The sequence below is a fragment of the Rhinatrema bivittatum genome, chromosome 15 (genome assembly GCF_901001135.1).
Source record: "Rhinatrema bivittatum chromosome 15, aRhiBiv1.1, whole genome shotgun sequence".
Lineage (NCBI taxonomy): Eukaryota > Metazoa > Chordata > Amphibia > Gymnophiona > Rhinatrematidae > Rhinatrema > Rhinatrema bivittatum.
Window position 1 is genome coordinate 26,305,712 of NC_042629.1, and position 15,041 is coordinate 26,320,752.

A 15,041-nucleotide genomic window follows, 5' to 3' on the forward strand; every position below is an offset into this window, starting at 1 on the left:
TTATCCGAATAAAGGCAGGCGATGAATGGAAAATGGCCTTCAACACTCGCAACGCGCATTATGAGTATTTAGTGATGCCATTTGGGCTCTGTAATGCACCAGCTGTCTTCCAAAATATGGTTAATGAGATTTTTCGTGACTTACTTTATGTCTGTGTGGTCATGTATTTAGATGATATATTGATTTTCTCCCAAGATCTCAGCACTCATCGCCGAGAGATGTGGACGGTCTTCCAATGCCTGCAAGAGAACAACTTGTTCGCCAAGCTAGAAAAAAATATCTTTTTGAGAAAACAAAACTCCCCTGCGGAGCACAACTACAGTATTGGGGATAGAGAAATTCTGGCTATTAAATTAGCTCTCAAAGAGTGGCATCATCTACTCAAAGGGGCCCGACAGTTTAAAAATCTGGAACACCTCCACCATGCTCAGCAGTTAAAACGCAAGACAGGGCTCACTGGTCCTTGTTCTTCGCTCACTTTGATTTCAAACTATGGTATTGTCCAGCACTCAAGACCCTGCGAGCAGATATACTCTTATGCCGTCCAGACTGAGGACACCTCAGAGCCTCCCAGGCACATCACTGATCCCACTAATATTATTCTGGTCACCTCCATGACCGTTCCTCCAGGGAAGACTGTCATACACGCATTCTATATTTTAAGTCCAACATCCTGTTTACTGGAAGGTATGAGGTAGGAGTCAGACATCTTCATCTGAAGATCCCAGAACAGAGAATAACTGCAGAATTATCTGGAGGTTGGAAGACCTGAAGGAGCCCTTAGCTGTCCAGCAGTGTGGGCACATGACTCCCGTGTCGCAGGTTAGTCTCTCCCTGCAGGTAGCACAAATTCCACCTCATCTCAAGGGTCCACGCCCGCAACATGAATATAGAGAGTTTGGAAACTGCAGCATGTGGCAGCAATTGCTCTTAATTACTGTTGAGATATTTTTTATCTTGAAAGTGTCTGTGCAAGAGTTAATAAAAATGCTTTTGTGAGCTGTGGGCGATTGTGAATACCACACTGCTGGACAGCTATTGGGGTTGAATACCACTACACAATTAAGGCTATTGGGAATTGTAATTAAGGCTAGGGTGTTAGCCTGGTGAGTTGTTTGTTTTTTTTTAACAAGTGGCTGTTACCAGCACTGCTCTGTACTAGTGAAGAGAAAAGAAGAGGAACCATATGTTTAATCCTGTATTATCTAAATGCTTCAATGTGGAAGAAGAGTGAGCAGAGGAGAAAAAAAAGCTTCTTTTTGCCTTTAATGAATGTGATGTTTAACAGAGAGTTAGAAGATAGTGAATGTAGGAAAAGAAAGCTGCTGTTTTGCTTTAGTGAATATAATGTTTATGAAACATGAGTTAGAAAGTAGGCAGCAAAAACTCAATCAATCAAGCAAAGGGGTGATCTTGTTTGTAGTCTATATTGTGGAAGATCCCCCTCCCTTTTGTTGAAAGGAATTTCATTAACATAAAATATAACATTATTATTATTATTTAACTCGTTATTTGTATAGAGTACGGAAACTCACTGTTCACTGTTCCATGTAAAAAGCCCCGGTCGGGCTTCTAAGACCAGGGCAACTTATCGTTCTATGTAAACCGGATTGATTTGTATCTAATACAGGAATTTCGGTATATAAAAATTAAAAATAAATAAATAAATAAATATTATTATCTGATGTGATTTTTATCTTGTAGTTTATAAGTGACCTCAGTTTACTTATGTCCAGGGGATAGAGGATAAAGAAGGGAATCTTATTCCTGGGATTATGGGGAATCCTATTCTGGGAATTGTGGGGAATCCATTAGGGAGGAAATAAATTAGTCCTGCCTCAGCCACTTCTCTCATTAAAAGCATCTCAGTCTAACTCTATCCTATAGTCCTCTTGCCTCAAATCCAGTTGTTCCAGCCTTGCCCACAAGAGAGCAGCAGTGTCAACATCCAGACGTGCTAAAAGAGAGCATGCTACATCGCTACAAAATTCAATGCTTTTGGGTCATTTCCTGGGGGCACGTTCAAGTGTGCTACGTGCACTCATGATCATTCTAATCCTGATTCCACCATCACTGAGCAATAATTGAATCACCCCTATCCTGGGGCAGACCGCATTCTATATTTTAGGTCCAACATCCTGTTTACTGGAAGGCATGAGGTAGGTGTCAGACATCTTCATCTGAAGATCCCAGAACAAAGAATAATTGCAGAATTATCTGGAGGCTGGAAGACCTGAAGGAGCCCTTCGATTTCTGTTCTCAGGGCCTTTTCTTTCCCGACATTGATGGCCAGATTCTTTGCCAGCTTAGAGATCCTCTGGAGGACAGGTATGCAGAGACAAATCTGGAAGGGGATCAAATGGAATCCCCATAGAATCATCCTCATTTTCTGACCACTGGGGAAAACTGAGTCATGATCCCAATGAGAAGGATGCCAACTGATGGAGACCTCAACTGGTCCAAATTTGAGTTTCCATATTGTTCAAAGCAGGAGTCCTAATTGTGTAATACGCTTGCTATGGTCTCCAAAGTGTTCGTCTCCCCAGCAAATTTTGTGGATTGGGCCATGGACAAAGATAGCATCTTTTCCATTTTTGTAACAGCTCTCCAAACATCTACCAGAGTAATGTTATCAGGGTTTACCATCTCTGGTTCGGAATCCAAGGAAATACCACATATCACATTACTCTCAACTGCTGAGAGACAAGTCCCATCCTGTCCCGGTGATGTAATTCCTCTGTCTTTAGGAACCCACAATTAAGGCAGAAGCAGTTTCTATCTTTGAGACAAGAGAGTTTTGGCTCTTGGGGCCACTTTCTTTCTCAAGTTTCCTTGTAAGTGCTTGGTCACTTTTCAAAAGAATAAATTTGTTTTTTTTAGATCCTGCCCACCTTGAAGTATTTCTTGCTGATAAAGGTGGATGAGGGCATAGTAAAAGTCTCATGATTGGGAAATAGTTAAACTGGTTTAAAGCTCATGTTGGTATGAACTTTGCATTAGATATATTTTCTTTTAAGGCTCCCCTATAAAGTGGACTAGAATTTTGGAAGTACATACATTTTTGTTTGCCTGTTATAAAGTTTACTTGATGTAGAAATATGGGTGATGTATACCAAAAGTTTCCTTATTTCTTTTTTCATTGTAAAATGTTTCAAGAAACTGAATAAATTACAAAGCAGGAGTCCAGAGGGGAAACATCCGTGAGGAACTAAAGAGTAAATGGAGCACACCTCTTTACCCTCCAAAATGTGAAGGAACTCCCCTGAGAAAGGAGAATACATTATCTCATGGTGAGAACTTACTCCCAGTAGTGGAAGCTCTTGTAGTGAAGTCTGTCCTGGTGAAAAACTATGTGGGAAAATTTCCTCCATCTTGGACAGGAGAGGTCCCAATCTCATTCTGTCTTCAAGGCTCAAGAACACATAGAAATTCTTCACTATCTCCAATAACTGGGCTTCCACCAGTTGATGGACTTTTTGGGCTGGAGATGGAAGTGAGATATTCTCTTTAGAGAGCCAGATTGGCTCATCTTCACTTAGGGCTTCTAGTAGAGCAGAAGAGGAACCCAGTGCCATGGCAACATCCCTTTCCCCACATGTCACTGGTCTAAGGTGCTCCATTTTGACTTTTCGGCTGCGCTGTGGTAGAAACTATGGGACTCTTGGATGTCTGTGACAAGGCACTGTGCTTTGATACCACAGACAGCGCCTTGATATTCCATGCCGAGTGTACTGATAGCTCCCTTGAACTCTACATCAATGACTCAGATGGCTCCCTGATTGGCTCAGAGTGTGAGAAAAATATGAGACTCTGTGCTATAGGGATTTTCCATGCCATGAACAATGATGGTACCTGAACCTGTGAGGCAAAATCCTGTCTCTGTATTAAGGGGGACCCTGATTCCATGCAGCCCTGTGCCAATGGTGCTGGCCTCTTCTTCAGCGCTGAGAAGGACAGCCCTGAAAGGAGTCTTTCATGCCACTTTGACACTTTCTTTAGTCACAGGCTTCTATGACATACTCAACCTTTGGCCTGAGGCAGATCCAATGGCCAGTGCCTTGAGGGTGGGGAGTCTGAGAGGGGGATGCTTCCCACCTCAATGTCATGCACCAGGAGCTTGAAAATGCTTCACTCCTCAATGAGGACCGCTCTGCTGCTCAGACTTGCACCAAGGCTTAGGGCTTTTATTCACTGGTGCCTTTCTAGGGACTCCATTTTCCAGGTGTGGTTCTGCTGCACCCTGGGTGACATGGGATCACAGCTTATAGCAGTCTGAAGAGCTATGGTCAGGGCTCAAACATCTGTAGCAGACAGTGTATTTCTATGATGGACATCTGGTGCCCACTGATGCAAGCCTTGAACTGCATCTCGACTGTGGGCTTTTTGGCCTTGGGCTTCTCCATATTTCTCAACATCTTAATTTTTTTTTTTAATTTAAAAGTTCTGTTTGAGGGGCTGCCAAGGCAGCAGAAAAAAAAAAGTATTCAAGCAATGGGCAGTTCAAAACACTAGACTCCAAAAAGTTGAAAACATAGAGAGATTGGGACGCATCCATGCTCAGCCAAAAGACTGAGGGGCTCACAAAGCAGTCTGGGCGCGCAAGGGAACTCACACACATGCTTTCCAAAATCTTTACTGAGCTCTGGGTCCATGTTGGCACCAGATGACATCACCCATATGGAATGATTAATTAATGCTGCTTGTCGATGGGGAAAAAAAACCCTCAATGCAGTAGAAAGATCAATAATTTCTTCCCTCGCCTCTGTAGCTCACTAACTTCACAAACTTTTACAAACACCTGCTCTAAAGATGCATGAAATAATGCTGGTCAGTGCTAAAGAGATCAGAACAAGGCAGAGCAGAAGCAGAAACAAGATATGTGCAAGAGAAGCAAAGTCATGAGCATAAACAATTGAGAAATTCTTTGAAGCTTTGAAAGATCAATTGTACATTAAAATGTACCCTGTGTTGTGCTGTGCTCTTCCACCGGAGTGACTGTATCCACTGTAGAGCCGAGTGCTTCTGTCTCAATGGCTGAATCCTCTGCAGCATCGAGACTTTCCCTCTCAAAGGCCGTAACCTGTCTGATGCTTTTCTCCCTCTGAACAGCTGTACCTTCTGTAGTGTTGTACTCCTCCTTTGGCATGGCTGCCTCCTGACCAATTTCCCTTGTGGTTTCAGGATTTATCGCCAGGGTTGGATCTTCTAAACTTTTTTCTTTATCCACAGATGGATGCCTATATTTCTCACCTACTTTAGGTGTCTCTCTTAACAGCTTTGTCCCCTTTTCTTCCACATAAGGTGAAGATATGCCTTGTGGTTTAACAGCGTTTTCCATCAGCTTTTCCGTTCTCTCCATCTGTGGTTGTGAAAGCATAGTAGGTGTCCCTGCTTTTCTGGATATTGTGTTTGTCTTCATTATTACTCTGTCTCCTGGAGCTTTTTTATGGTTAGCAGGAAACACTTGGATTGTATGGTTTTCCCGCAACATCTCTGACTCCTCCCCCACAGCATACATGGCCAAATTGTTTTTACCATTCTTCGAAGGAAAAAAGGGCTCGCGAACTGGAAACCCAACTTTGGTCTTAACATGGACTTCCATGCTGCCAGTCTTTTCTTCTGAATCAGATTCAGATTCAGAGCCGGAGCTGGAGCTGGAGCTAGAGCTAGAGCTAGAGGATCCTCTCCCTTTTTCCTCTTCCATAGTATGATTCTCTCTTGATTTATTTCCTACCATCATTGGAATGGCACTTCCCTCATCTTGAAAAACTGGTCTTTGAGGAAAGTGTGGCAAGTTTTTTCTGACCGAGAACTTGTTAATCTCTTCATCTGTTCTCTCTATGGTTTTGTCCGGGTTACAACTATTTAGGGCTTCGCCTTTAGCTCCAGTTGATGCACGAGAACTAGGAGAAGATAACTTTATAGGAAATTCAACAGATGTTTTGGCTTGATCCTCTGGTGCTACTACACCTAGGAAATGGTACAAAAAGGAATGTCACTACATACTGCAGTTTTGTATTTCCACACACAATTTATTCCATATCCTAAACATCTCTTCATTCACTCATTCAGCAGATGTTTTGGTTTGATCTTCACGTGCTACTACACCTAGGAAATGGTACAAAAAGGAATGTCACTACATACTGCTGTTTTGTATTTACATACATAATTTATTCCATATCCTAAACATTCACTCATCCCAACTATACTCAGAACACACGTCTATCAAAATAAAAGTCTTTATAGCTTGATATAGCAAAGTTGTTTACCTATAACAGGTATTCTCCATAGACAGCAGGAAAATTCAGTTACACAAGTGGGTGACATTAACTGATGGCACCATCGTGGAAGCTTTTCTGAGCATGTGCGGGTGCTCCTACACATCAGCCTCTGCACAAGTCTCTTCATCTTTTACAAGTTAAGCTTCAACTCTACAGGGAGGAAGGGAGGATTATTTGGATGAATTGTCCTGTTATATATGGAGAACACCTGTTACAAACAAACTGCATTCTCCATGGAGAAGCACACAAGTGGGGACTCCCCTGTTGAGAGCTGCAATTATGCCTTTGTTTTGTTTGTTCGGAAATGGAAAGATTGCAACTAGAACTGAAGAGGTCGGAAGGAGAGTTGAAGCCATTAATTGAATAAGCTGCTAAGCACCGCTTGAACAAAACTGCAACGCTGCCTGGAGGCTTCCTCCAGACAGTAATGTTCAGATGTGAATGGATAGAGGACCAAGAAGCAACTTTCCAGATTTTCTCAATAGAGATGGAGCGAAGATGTGCTAAGGAAGTTGCAGCTGCTTAAATTTAAGGTGCCTTAGCCTTATTGTGAAGTCCTGATCTAGTGAGGCAGAACAAAACAGTCAGCTATCCATGTGGAAGGCTTTGTTTGATGACTGACACTCCATCCTTCATTGGGTTAATGGAAACAATTGAGATGATTTCCTATAAACGGTTGATCTTTCTAAATAGAATAATAATGCTCTTCTACAATCTAATGTACGAAGAGCTCACTTACATTTATTAGAATGTGATTTTGGGAAAACGTTGCTAGCATAACTGATTTACAAAATATATTTATTAAGAAAAATCCAAAGCAATATAAAATAGTAAGACTTTTTGCTACATATTATATCTTGTGTTACATAACACAAGAAGAAATGCTCCCCATTCCCTTTTTCTTCCCCCATATCCTCTACTCCCAACCAACCCCCTCTTTCCCCCATGCCTTTTCTTATCCACCCCAACCACTCTTTCCATCCATTACAATTTTTTTCAACGTTTTATATCCTCAAGGAACTGACAACCATTCTAAGCAGTCTAGTCTTTACTGAATCAATAAACATCTTCCAAACCCTCAAAAAAAAAAAAAACCTTTCCTGCAAACTGATCTACAGTTCTTCACTGACATCTTTTTTATAATCATTAAATTATGAAATTGCTCTCCACAGTCACATTAGAGGGTTCTTTTTCTATCCACTGGATCATTATTTTATTATTTAAAATATTTACCACCTGCCCTTCCATTGTTTAGAATGGGGTACAAAAATGTTAGCATACATTCTAGCATTTCTGCATATTCTGGCATGTCAGCATCCTTAAATAGTTTTTTTACCAGTCTGATCAATGTAATTTCACAGTGCAGTAATGATTTTCTGTTTAACTAAACTGGCCTTATAGGAGAAGAACCTTTCAAAGCACCGCTACAGTCGGATAACTTTAGGCCTGCTTTAGACGTAATTAGTGTTGAAAAGCAAAAACCTTCGATTATCTGGAAAAGCTTGTTCATAAGAGATAAAATTTTAATGCCAACCAATTAGGAAAATGTTATGCAAAACAACAAACTAGCTCATTGGTTTTTGGGCAGACTGGATGGGCCATTTGGTCTTCTTCTGCTGTCATTTCTATGTTTCTATGTATACATTGGATGTGGTAATATTGTGTTAATAATGCTGTTTGAGACTGCTTCTGAATTGCTTTGCTGGTAATCTTGCATTCTGCTGGGATATCCCTATGGTAACTTGAGTGGTAGCTGCTTAGAGACAGCCAGAAGAAAACAGGAGGCAGACTGGCTGTTTCTTAAGCGCAGTTTTATTTACAGTGAAAAACAAAGGAAAGTGCCGTACATAGTCAAACAAAACAGAGTGGAGGAGTAGCCTAGATGTTAGAGCAGCAGGCTCTGACCCAGGAAACCAAATCCTGCAGTCACTCCTTGTACAAGTCACTTTACCCTCCATTGCCTCAGGTACAAACTTAGATTGTAAGCCCTGTGGGGATAGTGAAATACTTACAGTACCTGAATGTAATCCGCTTTGATGTATCTATGAAAAGTGGAATATAAAAAAAAAACAAAACTAAACTAAAACTTAGGCAGCTCATCTTGGCTTCAGGTATCTCACCAATAAAGGACAGTGCAAAGCAAAACAATCACTGGTAGGCAGCTCAGCTTGGCTTCATGCAAGTTCCAAACTTAAAGCTAGCAGGTCTTAATGCCAGTCTCAAACCTTACACGTAGCAGATCTTTTCATATGGTGGCACTCTAGCTCTACACCAGGGCCCACTTAACCTGTCTAGGTCCAGGTGAAGGCTCCTTCTGTTGCGTCCGGTCTCAGACGGCTACCCTTGTGCCTCACCTTTTTCTCTGCTCTCCCCGCTAGCCTTGGGAAGATGGCCACCGCCGCGTCTGCAAGCCACTCTCTCCGGCATCCCCGGAACAGCTATGGCGTTGCCTCCCGCCATGTTCCTCCCAAGGGCTTCCTAGGGTGCGCGCGCCTACCCATGTCTTTATTCCAGCTATGGCGCGAACCTCGGGGGTGTTCTCCTCGAGTGACGTCATGCCATCCGGGTATTTAGCCTATGCTTGTTTGCTAGCTCGTTGAGTTAGCAAGGATTGGATTCGTCCAGTCTACGCTGCTCTGCCGCTGGAATCTCTACCTTACCCTTCAGGGTATTCTCTAACCTGGGTACCCACTCCTTGGGGGCCCTCTGCTTTCCTTTCAGGTGCCTTACTGGGATCAGGTACTCGCTCCTCGAGGGCCTGCTCTCCCTGCATCAGTGCCTGTTACCATCTACTTCAACTGGTGGAATCTCCAACCTTACAGCTCCCATCTAGTGATTAATCTCATTCTCAGTCTATCTCACCCACAGCTTTGCAGTGCTTGGAAACCTACACCGGAATCTCCCTATACCAACTTGGTGAGACGGGTCCCCTCTACCAAGGGTCCCTGGACTGCTATCTCTAGATCACCTCACTACTGCCACCTCCGGTGGTATACTACAAGCTGTATAGTAAAAGCTCTAACTCTGTGTTTGTGCATCCCGAGCCTAGCCCAGTACTGTGGCTCCCCACGGGGCTCCTCCCCGTGGGCGTGGTCATCTACCACAGTACCCAGGAATCCATCCAAACACCGCTAAACCATAACACCTTCCTTCACCAGGATTCCCTGTGGGTCTCAGTCTTAAGGAGGACTGGGCAAGACTATTGTGCACGGTCCCTTAAGGTGGTCTGATGGGAGTTTTCTGCACACTCCCTCACATATCCTCCCCCTCAGCTCAGCCGTGCCAGGATGAAAGTCTGCCTGTACAAGGGATGCCTCTCTTGCAAGGAAATCCGCATTGGCATTTTCCCTTCCTGCCCTATGCTATCTATCTACTCTCTACTGCCACCTCTGGTGGACCACAATAGTTGTATAATAAAAGATACATTCGCTGTGTTTGTGCATCTGAGTCTAGCCCGATGCTTCAGTTCCCTACGGGGCTCCTACCCGTAGGAGATAACATCACTATTGCCCCTGAGAATCCACCAAACACCTCAATATCACAACATCTTCCTTACTGGGCAGTAGCCCTGGGAGATTCGTCCTCAGTGCGAGAGGACAACGCATCACCTGGAGAGCAGGTCCTTGCTACAGGATCACTTCCTGCTATACCAGGGTGTTGCTCTCCTACCGGGAGACCTTTCTGATCCAAGGCAACACTGGGGCTGCCAGACTGGATTTAGGACTTGGCTACTATGTCCCTGAAGGTCTCATCAACATACCTCTGCCTGCCTCAGCTCCTCCAGGTCTGCCACTCTAGCCTCCAGAGATCAGATTCATTCTCTGAGAGCCAGGAGCTCTTTGCACTGGGTGCACACATACAATCTCTCACCAGCAGGTAAAAAATCATACATGTGACAATGCAAAAGACTGGAAAGCCCCCTCTTGCTGCTGGACTGCTGCCTTTATCTTAATTTGTTGAGTTCCTTGTTAAGTTTAGGTTGCTAGTGGAGTTAGAAACAGAGTACTTTAAATGTATAGGTTTATTCACTAATTAATCTGCTAGTGACTTACAATGGGATGATTAAACTCTCAATAAGGGCTGATACAATAGTATGATTTAGATAAGAGCCTGATTTTTAATAAGAAAGTGTCTCTTGCCTAAAAATCAAGGGTTGAGCTATGGGTGCTGGGAGGGAAAGACAGACACTAGAATTAACTCTCTCTGGCTTGCTTATATTATCTCAGACACACACACTAACTCTAAACATTATATCCCACTATTTCACCTCTCTGCAAACTTTAAGTTCTAAGATTTCCCAAAGCTACACTTACAAATCTGCTTCAACCACCATTAAGTTGATCTTCATTCAAAGGATTGAAAGGTTTGAGATTCACGTGCCCAATGGCGTGTGCTTCCAGTCCTCTTCTACTGCAAAGACTGCGGGTCAAGGTTGAAATGGAAAACCCAAGAAACCAGACACTGAACAATGGCAGTGTCAGCGTCCCTGTAGTCCATTTCAAAACATTCTGTAGGTAACTCTGCTGCCCAGGGAGAAAGACTAGCATCTTATGGTTAATTCATCCTGCTATCTTTATTTATTTATTTATTTAAAAACTTTTCTATACCGTCACTAAGTTATATACCATCGCAACGGTTTACAAATAGGCACATAGACCAAGGTAAGTAAATGTAGGATATCGTAGGATATCTACAGAAAACACCATTTACAGTCAGCAAACTTGCTTTTTTTCTGTCAATAAGCAGGGCTGAATTAGGCATGATCTGTGGGGAGACCCATAGCTGAGATTACATCAAGAAGTAGTCTACTTTCCATGGACCCCGTTGTGGAAACCAGATTACTTGACTTGAGAGTGCTTCAGTACGGCATGTCGCACTGCACTGTCTTTTGTAGCTAAGACGTTCAGACAGTAGTGAGCAGTGAAAGTATGCACCGAGGACTAAGTGGTCTCTTTGCAAATGTCTTTAAGAGGCACCCTTCGAAGATGTAAGTATGGATGTAGTAGTTGCATGCACCTGATGCACTCTCACCAAGCCAGCAAGGTCTAGAGCAGCTGCTATATAGTAGTGTTAAATGCATTAGGTTATCCAATTTGATAGGATGCCTCAGCTGTTCATTTCTTATGACCCTAACAGGCTCGGAATAGCCATTTAAGATTGCATTCGGTGATCTTGACAATTTGAACACCTAATTTTAATAAGATACATATCATACGCTTCTATTGATTGCCTTCAATAAGATACACATCATACGCTTCTACTGATTGCCCGGTTACACATCTACCAGTGCTCCGGTCTTTATTAGTTACAGGCTTCTAAGGCTTATTATTTTGTTTTTTCTGGCTTTTTACTTGTTTTGTTAAAAAATAGTATAGTCATACTTAAAGGAGTAGGGATTATAATGATATACTGTATTTTTTTCTTTCTATTTTCTTCTTTTATTTTTGTTAAACTTGGTTTTAATTTATTTTATTTTATAGTTTTATTTAAAGTAATTTTTTTTGTTATTTTGTTTTTTTATAATTTGGATTTTTGTAAACCGTTTTGGTCAAACTCGTTTGAAAAGACGGTATAGAAATATTTTTAAATAAATAAATAAATTTCAAAGAGGACTCTTTTGGCATGTTTGTGTACAGTGCTTGTAGTATGCCAAGGCATGTTTGCAATCAAGTATATATAGGAGTTTTTCACCCTTATTGGCATGAGATTTGGGAAAGAAGGTGGGAAGCATTATAGACTGATTCAAATGAAAAGCGGATACCACCTCTGGTAGAAATTTTGGATGATTCTGAAATACCATCTTGTCATGATACAACTGCAGGTAAGGAGGAAGATGAATGAGAGCTTGTAGTTCACTCACTCGGCGTGCTGAAGTCACTGCAACGAGAAATAGGACTTTGTGTGTCATGTATTTAAGGGAGGACATTTTGAGTGGTTCAAACGGGGGTTTTGTAAGGGCTTTAAGCACTACATTAATGTCCCAGGGAACTGGAGGCTTCATAACCAACGGATACTATCATATCAGCCCTTTCATGAACTTTGATACCAAAGAGTGAATTGAGATGGGATGGCAATGGCGCTTAGATGAACTCTGATGAAGTTGCCAGTCCTGACTGGGATAAGTTGAAGCAAGCAGTCTAACAGAACTTTTGGTTCACAAGTAAAAGGGTCTATTCCACGTTAGGAACACCAGCTGGCGTAACTGTCCCATTTGAAGGAATAATTATGCTGGGTTGAAGGTTTGCATGCTGAAAGAACTACTTCTTGCACTGAATCATACTCCGAATAGACTCAATATTGTGCTGCCAGGGGGCGCACTACCACAGATCATGGCTAATCGACATCTGCTTATCAACAGAAAATAAATTTAGACTTACAATAAAGAGCACCATAAAAATAACTATTTCTAAAAGAATGAGCAGAATCCTCTTGAGATGCGTGGAATGTTAGAGCACCAACATTAAATTACTGAGTTTATTGTAATGTCCGTTTAAAAAAAAAAAAGAAGACTAACAGCAGCATAGGTAAATTACGCAACACATATAGGATAACACTAACAGACTTGCACATCTTTTAGAATAGTCTGCATTAGTTAAATTACGTAATAAAAATTCATCTCAAAATAATTCTGACAATACAATCTCTTTCAACAACAAATAAATCAACCAGGAACTAATTTTCTTAGTTGTCTTAAATAAAGGACTGTTTAATCCTGTCTAGTTCCCCTCATTCTGACTTTGGAACCATTGATATGTAGGCTGGAGAAAGAGGATAGTGTTATGGGTATTCGGACTGGAAAAAGAGCCCCAAAGACACTTTTATTTGCCGATGATGTTTTCTTGATCTTATCAAAAGATCAAGAAAACATACATACATACATACAGATGCAAGTAAGTTCTTGAAAGCGTTAAGAACTTACTTGCATCTCTATAAAATTTTCTTTTTAAATTGCATCAAAAAATTACTAAAAAAATTAAAAAGCGGTATACACCTTGAGTGAAGAAATAGCCTTATAGGTGGCACATGTCTCTCTAATTAGATATATAGCAACAAAAATATTTGTACCCTTTATGTTGGATTGGTGTATACAAATTCTGCTCCACTGCCAAAAGATGTATTCTAATTACGTAAATGGTTGGATTGTGCTCCTCCTGATATCTTAAATGTGGAAAGCCCAAGTGTTAGATTGGCTGTTTATGGAGTTTTGAAAGGCATATCTAAAGACACCCAGGTCCAATTTGATTTTTCATGAAATATGGAGTCTTTATATTAAGAGCCTGCCAATATTCAGCTTAAAATACAATTTAGGAAGCAATGACCTCTCTCTTTCTTCTGGGTCAGTGTTTCTCGGCCCAGTCCTCGATGGCCATCTGGTTTTTTGGGATGCCCCCTGGTCAATGTGCATGAGATGTATTTGCACTTGCTGCCTCCAGGGTTTGTGGATGTGTCTTCTGTGTGTCTTTTTAGGGGGTGAGCTGGGCGGGAATTACTGTTCCAGATAATATTGATTATAGTTTGAACGCTAGGTTTTCCTTTCTTAGAGTGACGTAGAAGACAAACATCGCACTAGCCCGACAATATATTGCTGCTTCTGCTCTAGGTTAAATAAAGGTTTTTTAGTATGGGAAGAAACAAGGGGAAAATCCGGTATTTTCTGATTGCATACAAATTACAATAAGGCATCAAACATTCAGAGAAAAGCAAAAAAATAAAGTCAGGAAATCATGATAAAGGAGAGGATAATGGATTAGAAAACTGGAGGGAAAAGCATAAGGATGGACTAGAAGGAAGCAGAGAACAAATGAAGCTGTGGTATAAAAAAGCCAGCAGGAGGGTTTGCATGGCCTCTTTCACAGCACTATTTAAACATGTTGGCAGATGGTTGGTATTCCAATCAACCTTTTTTATTCTTTTCTAAACATGTGGGGTACATTTTTCTGAGCTTACAAGATGGTATTTTTAAACAATCCCCACATCTCATGCAAACTTTTAAGCCTTGCAATGTAACAACTTTTCTCCTTTTATCATAGGCTCTGTTTTTAAAGTCAAATGTTACTGCAGTTGTTTCGTTTCTTCCATCAGAGCTATGAATGCACAGGAACTGGTTCTCCCTCAGTGGAAGAGAGACTTTGGAACCAGGGGGCAGAGTCAGGAATCATCTACTCTACAGTATTTCTTTATAGAAAGGGGGATGGATGCATGGAACAACCTCCCGTTGGAGGTGGTGGAGACAAGCCCAGGGGGATGTCTGAGGGGATGCTGGGCACTGTAAAGCTCAGCAGCTGTACGGATGAGCAGACTAGAGGGGCCGCATGCTCTTATTTCTGTCATGTTTCTATAAAACGAGAGGCCGAAAGCTCAAAGTCTCCAGGAGTGACCGCCACGCAGCTGCCCTACAGAGTGTAACTCTTGTGTGGGAGGTGTTTGATGAGAAATATCTTCCATGTTTAACCTGAGCACGATACTCTTGGTGGTAGTAATCCCACCTCTGCTTTGAGGTATTAAAAAAACCTCCCCAGGACAAACCCTTAATAACCGTGCCACTGGAGCTTCTGATTGTGACGGGGCCGAACAAGCATCCATTCGGCTGATGTGATTAGGAGTTTACCAGCTTTCTCTTGGTTTCCCCTGAGTCCATGCGTTTCATACATGCATAATCTCCAGAAGAAATGGAGACGTTTAGTATTTGTTGAGGAAGGGTCAGATCACATTTCCTTTAAATAAGAAGGTTGTACATTGATTTTCTGCTATTCCAAGACC

The 15,041-nt window shown here is 41.8% G+C and overlaps 1 protein-coding gene across 3 annotated transcripts in view; it reads right to left on the reverse strand.

Annotated features, from left to right (window-relative positions):
• The window catches only part of NDUFV3 (NADH:ubiquinone oxidoreductase subunit V3), a 55,088-nt gene that overhangs the window by 30,340 nt on the left and 9,707 nt on the right, over window positions 1–15,041 (reverse strand). The window contains exons 1-3 of one of the 3 annotated variants that reach the window (XR_003852859.1): window positions 6,270–6,423; window positions 4,963–5,970; window positions 145–239 (exon numbers count right to left, since the gene is read on the reverse strand). Coding sequence is in view for 2 of the 3 variants with exons in the window: in XM_029578598.1 (XP_029434458.1) it covers window positions 4,963–5,970; window positions 6,270–6,408 (1,147 nt within the window). In the remaining variant the exon portion in view is untranslated. Of the gene's footprint in view, window positions 1–144; window positions 240–4,962; window positions 5,971–6,269; window positions 6,424–15,041 lie in introns of those variants that run through there. The other 2 variants (XM_029578598.1, XM_029578599.1) reach the window with 2 other exon arrangements.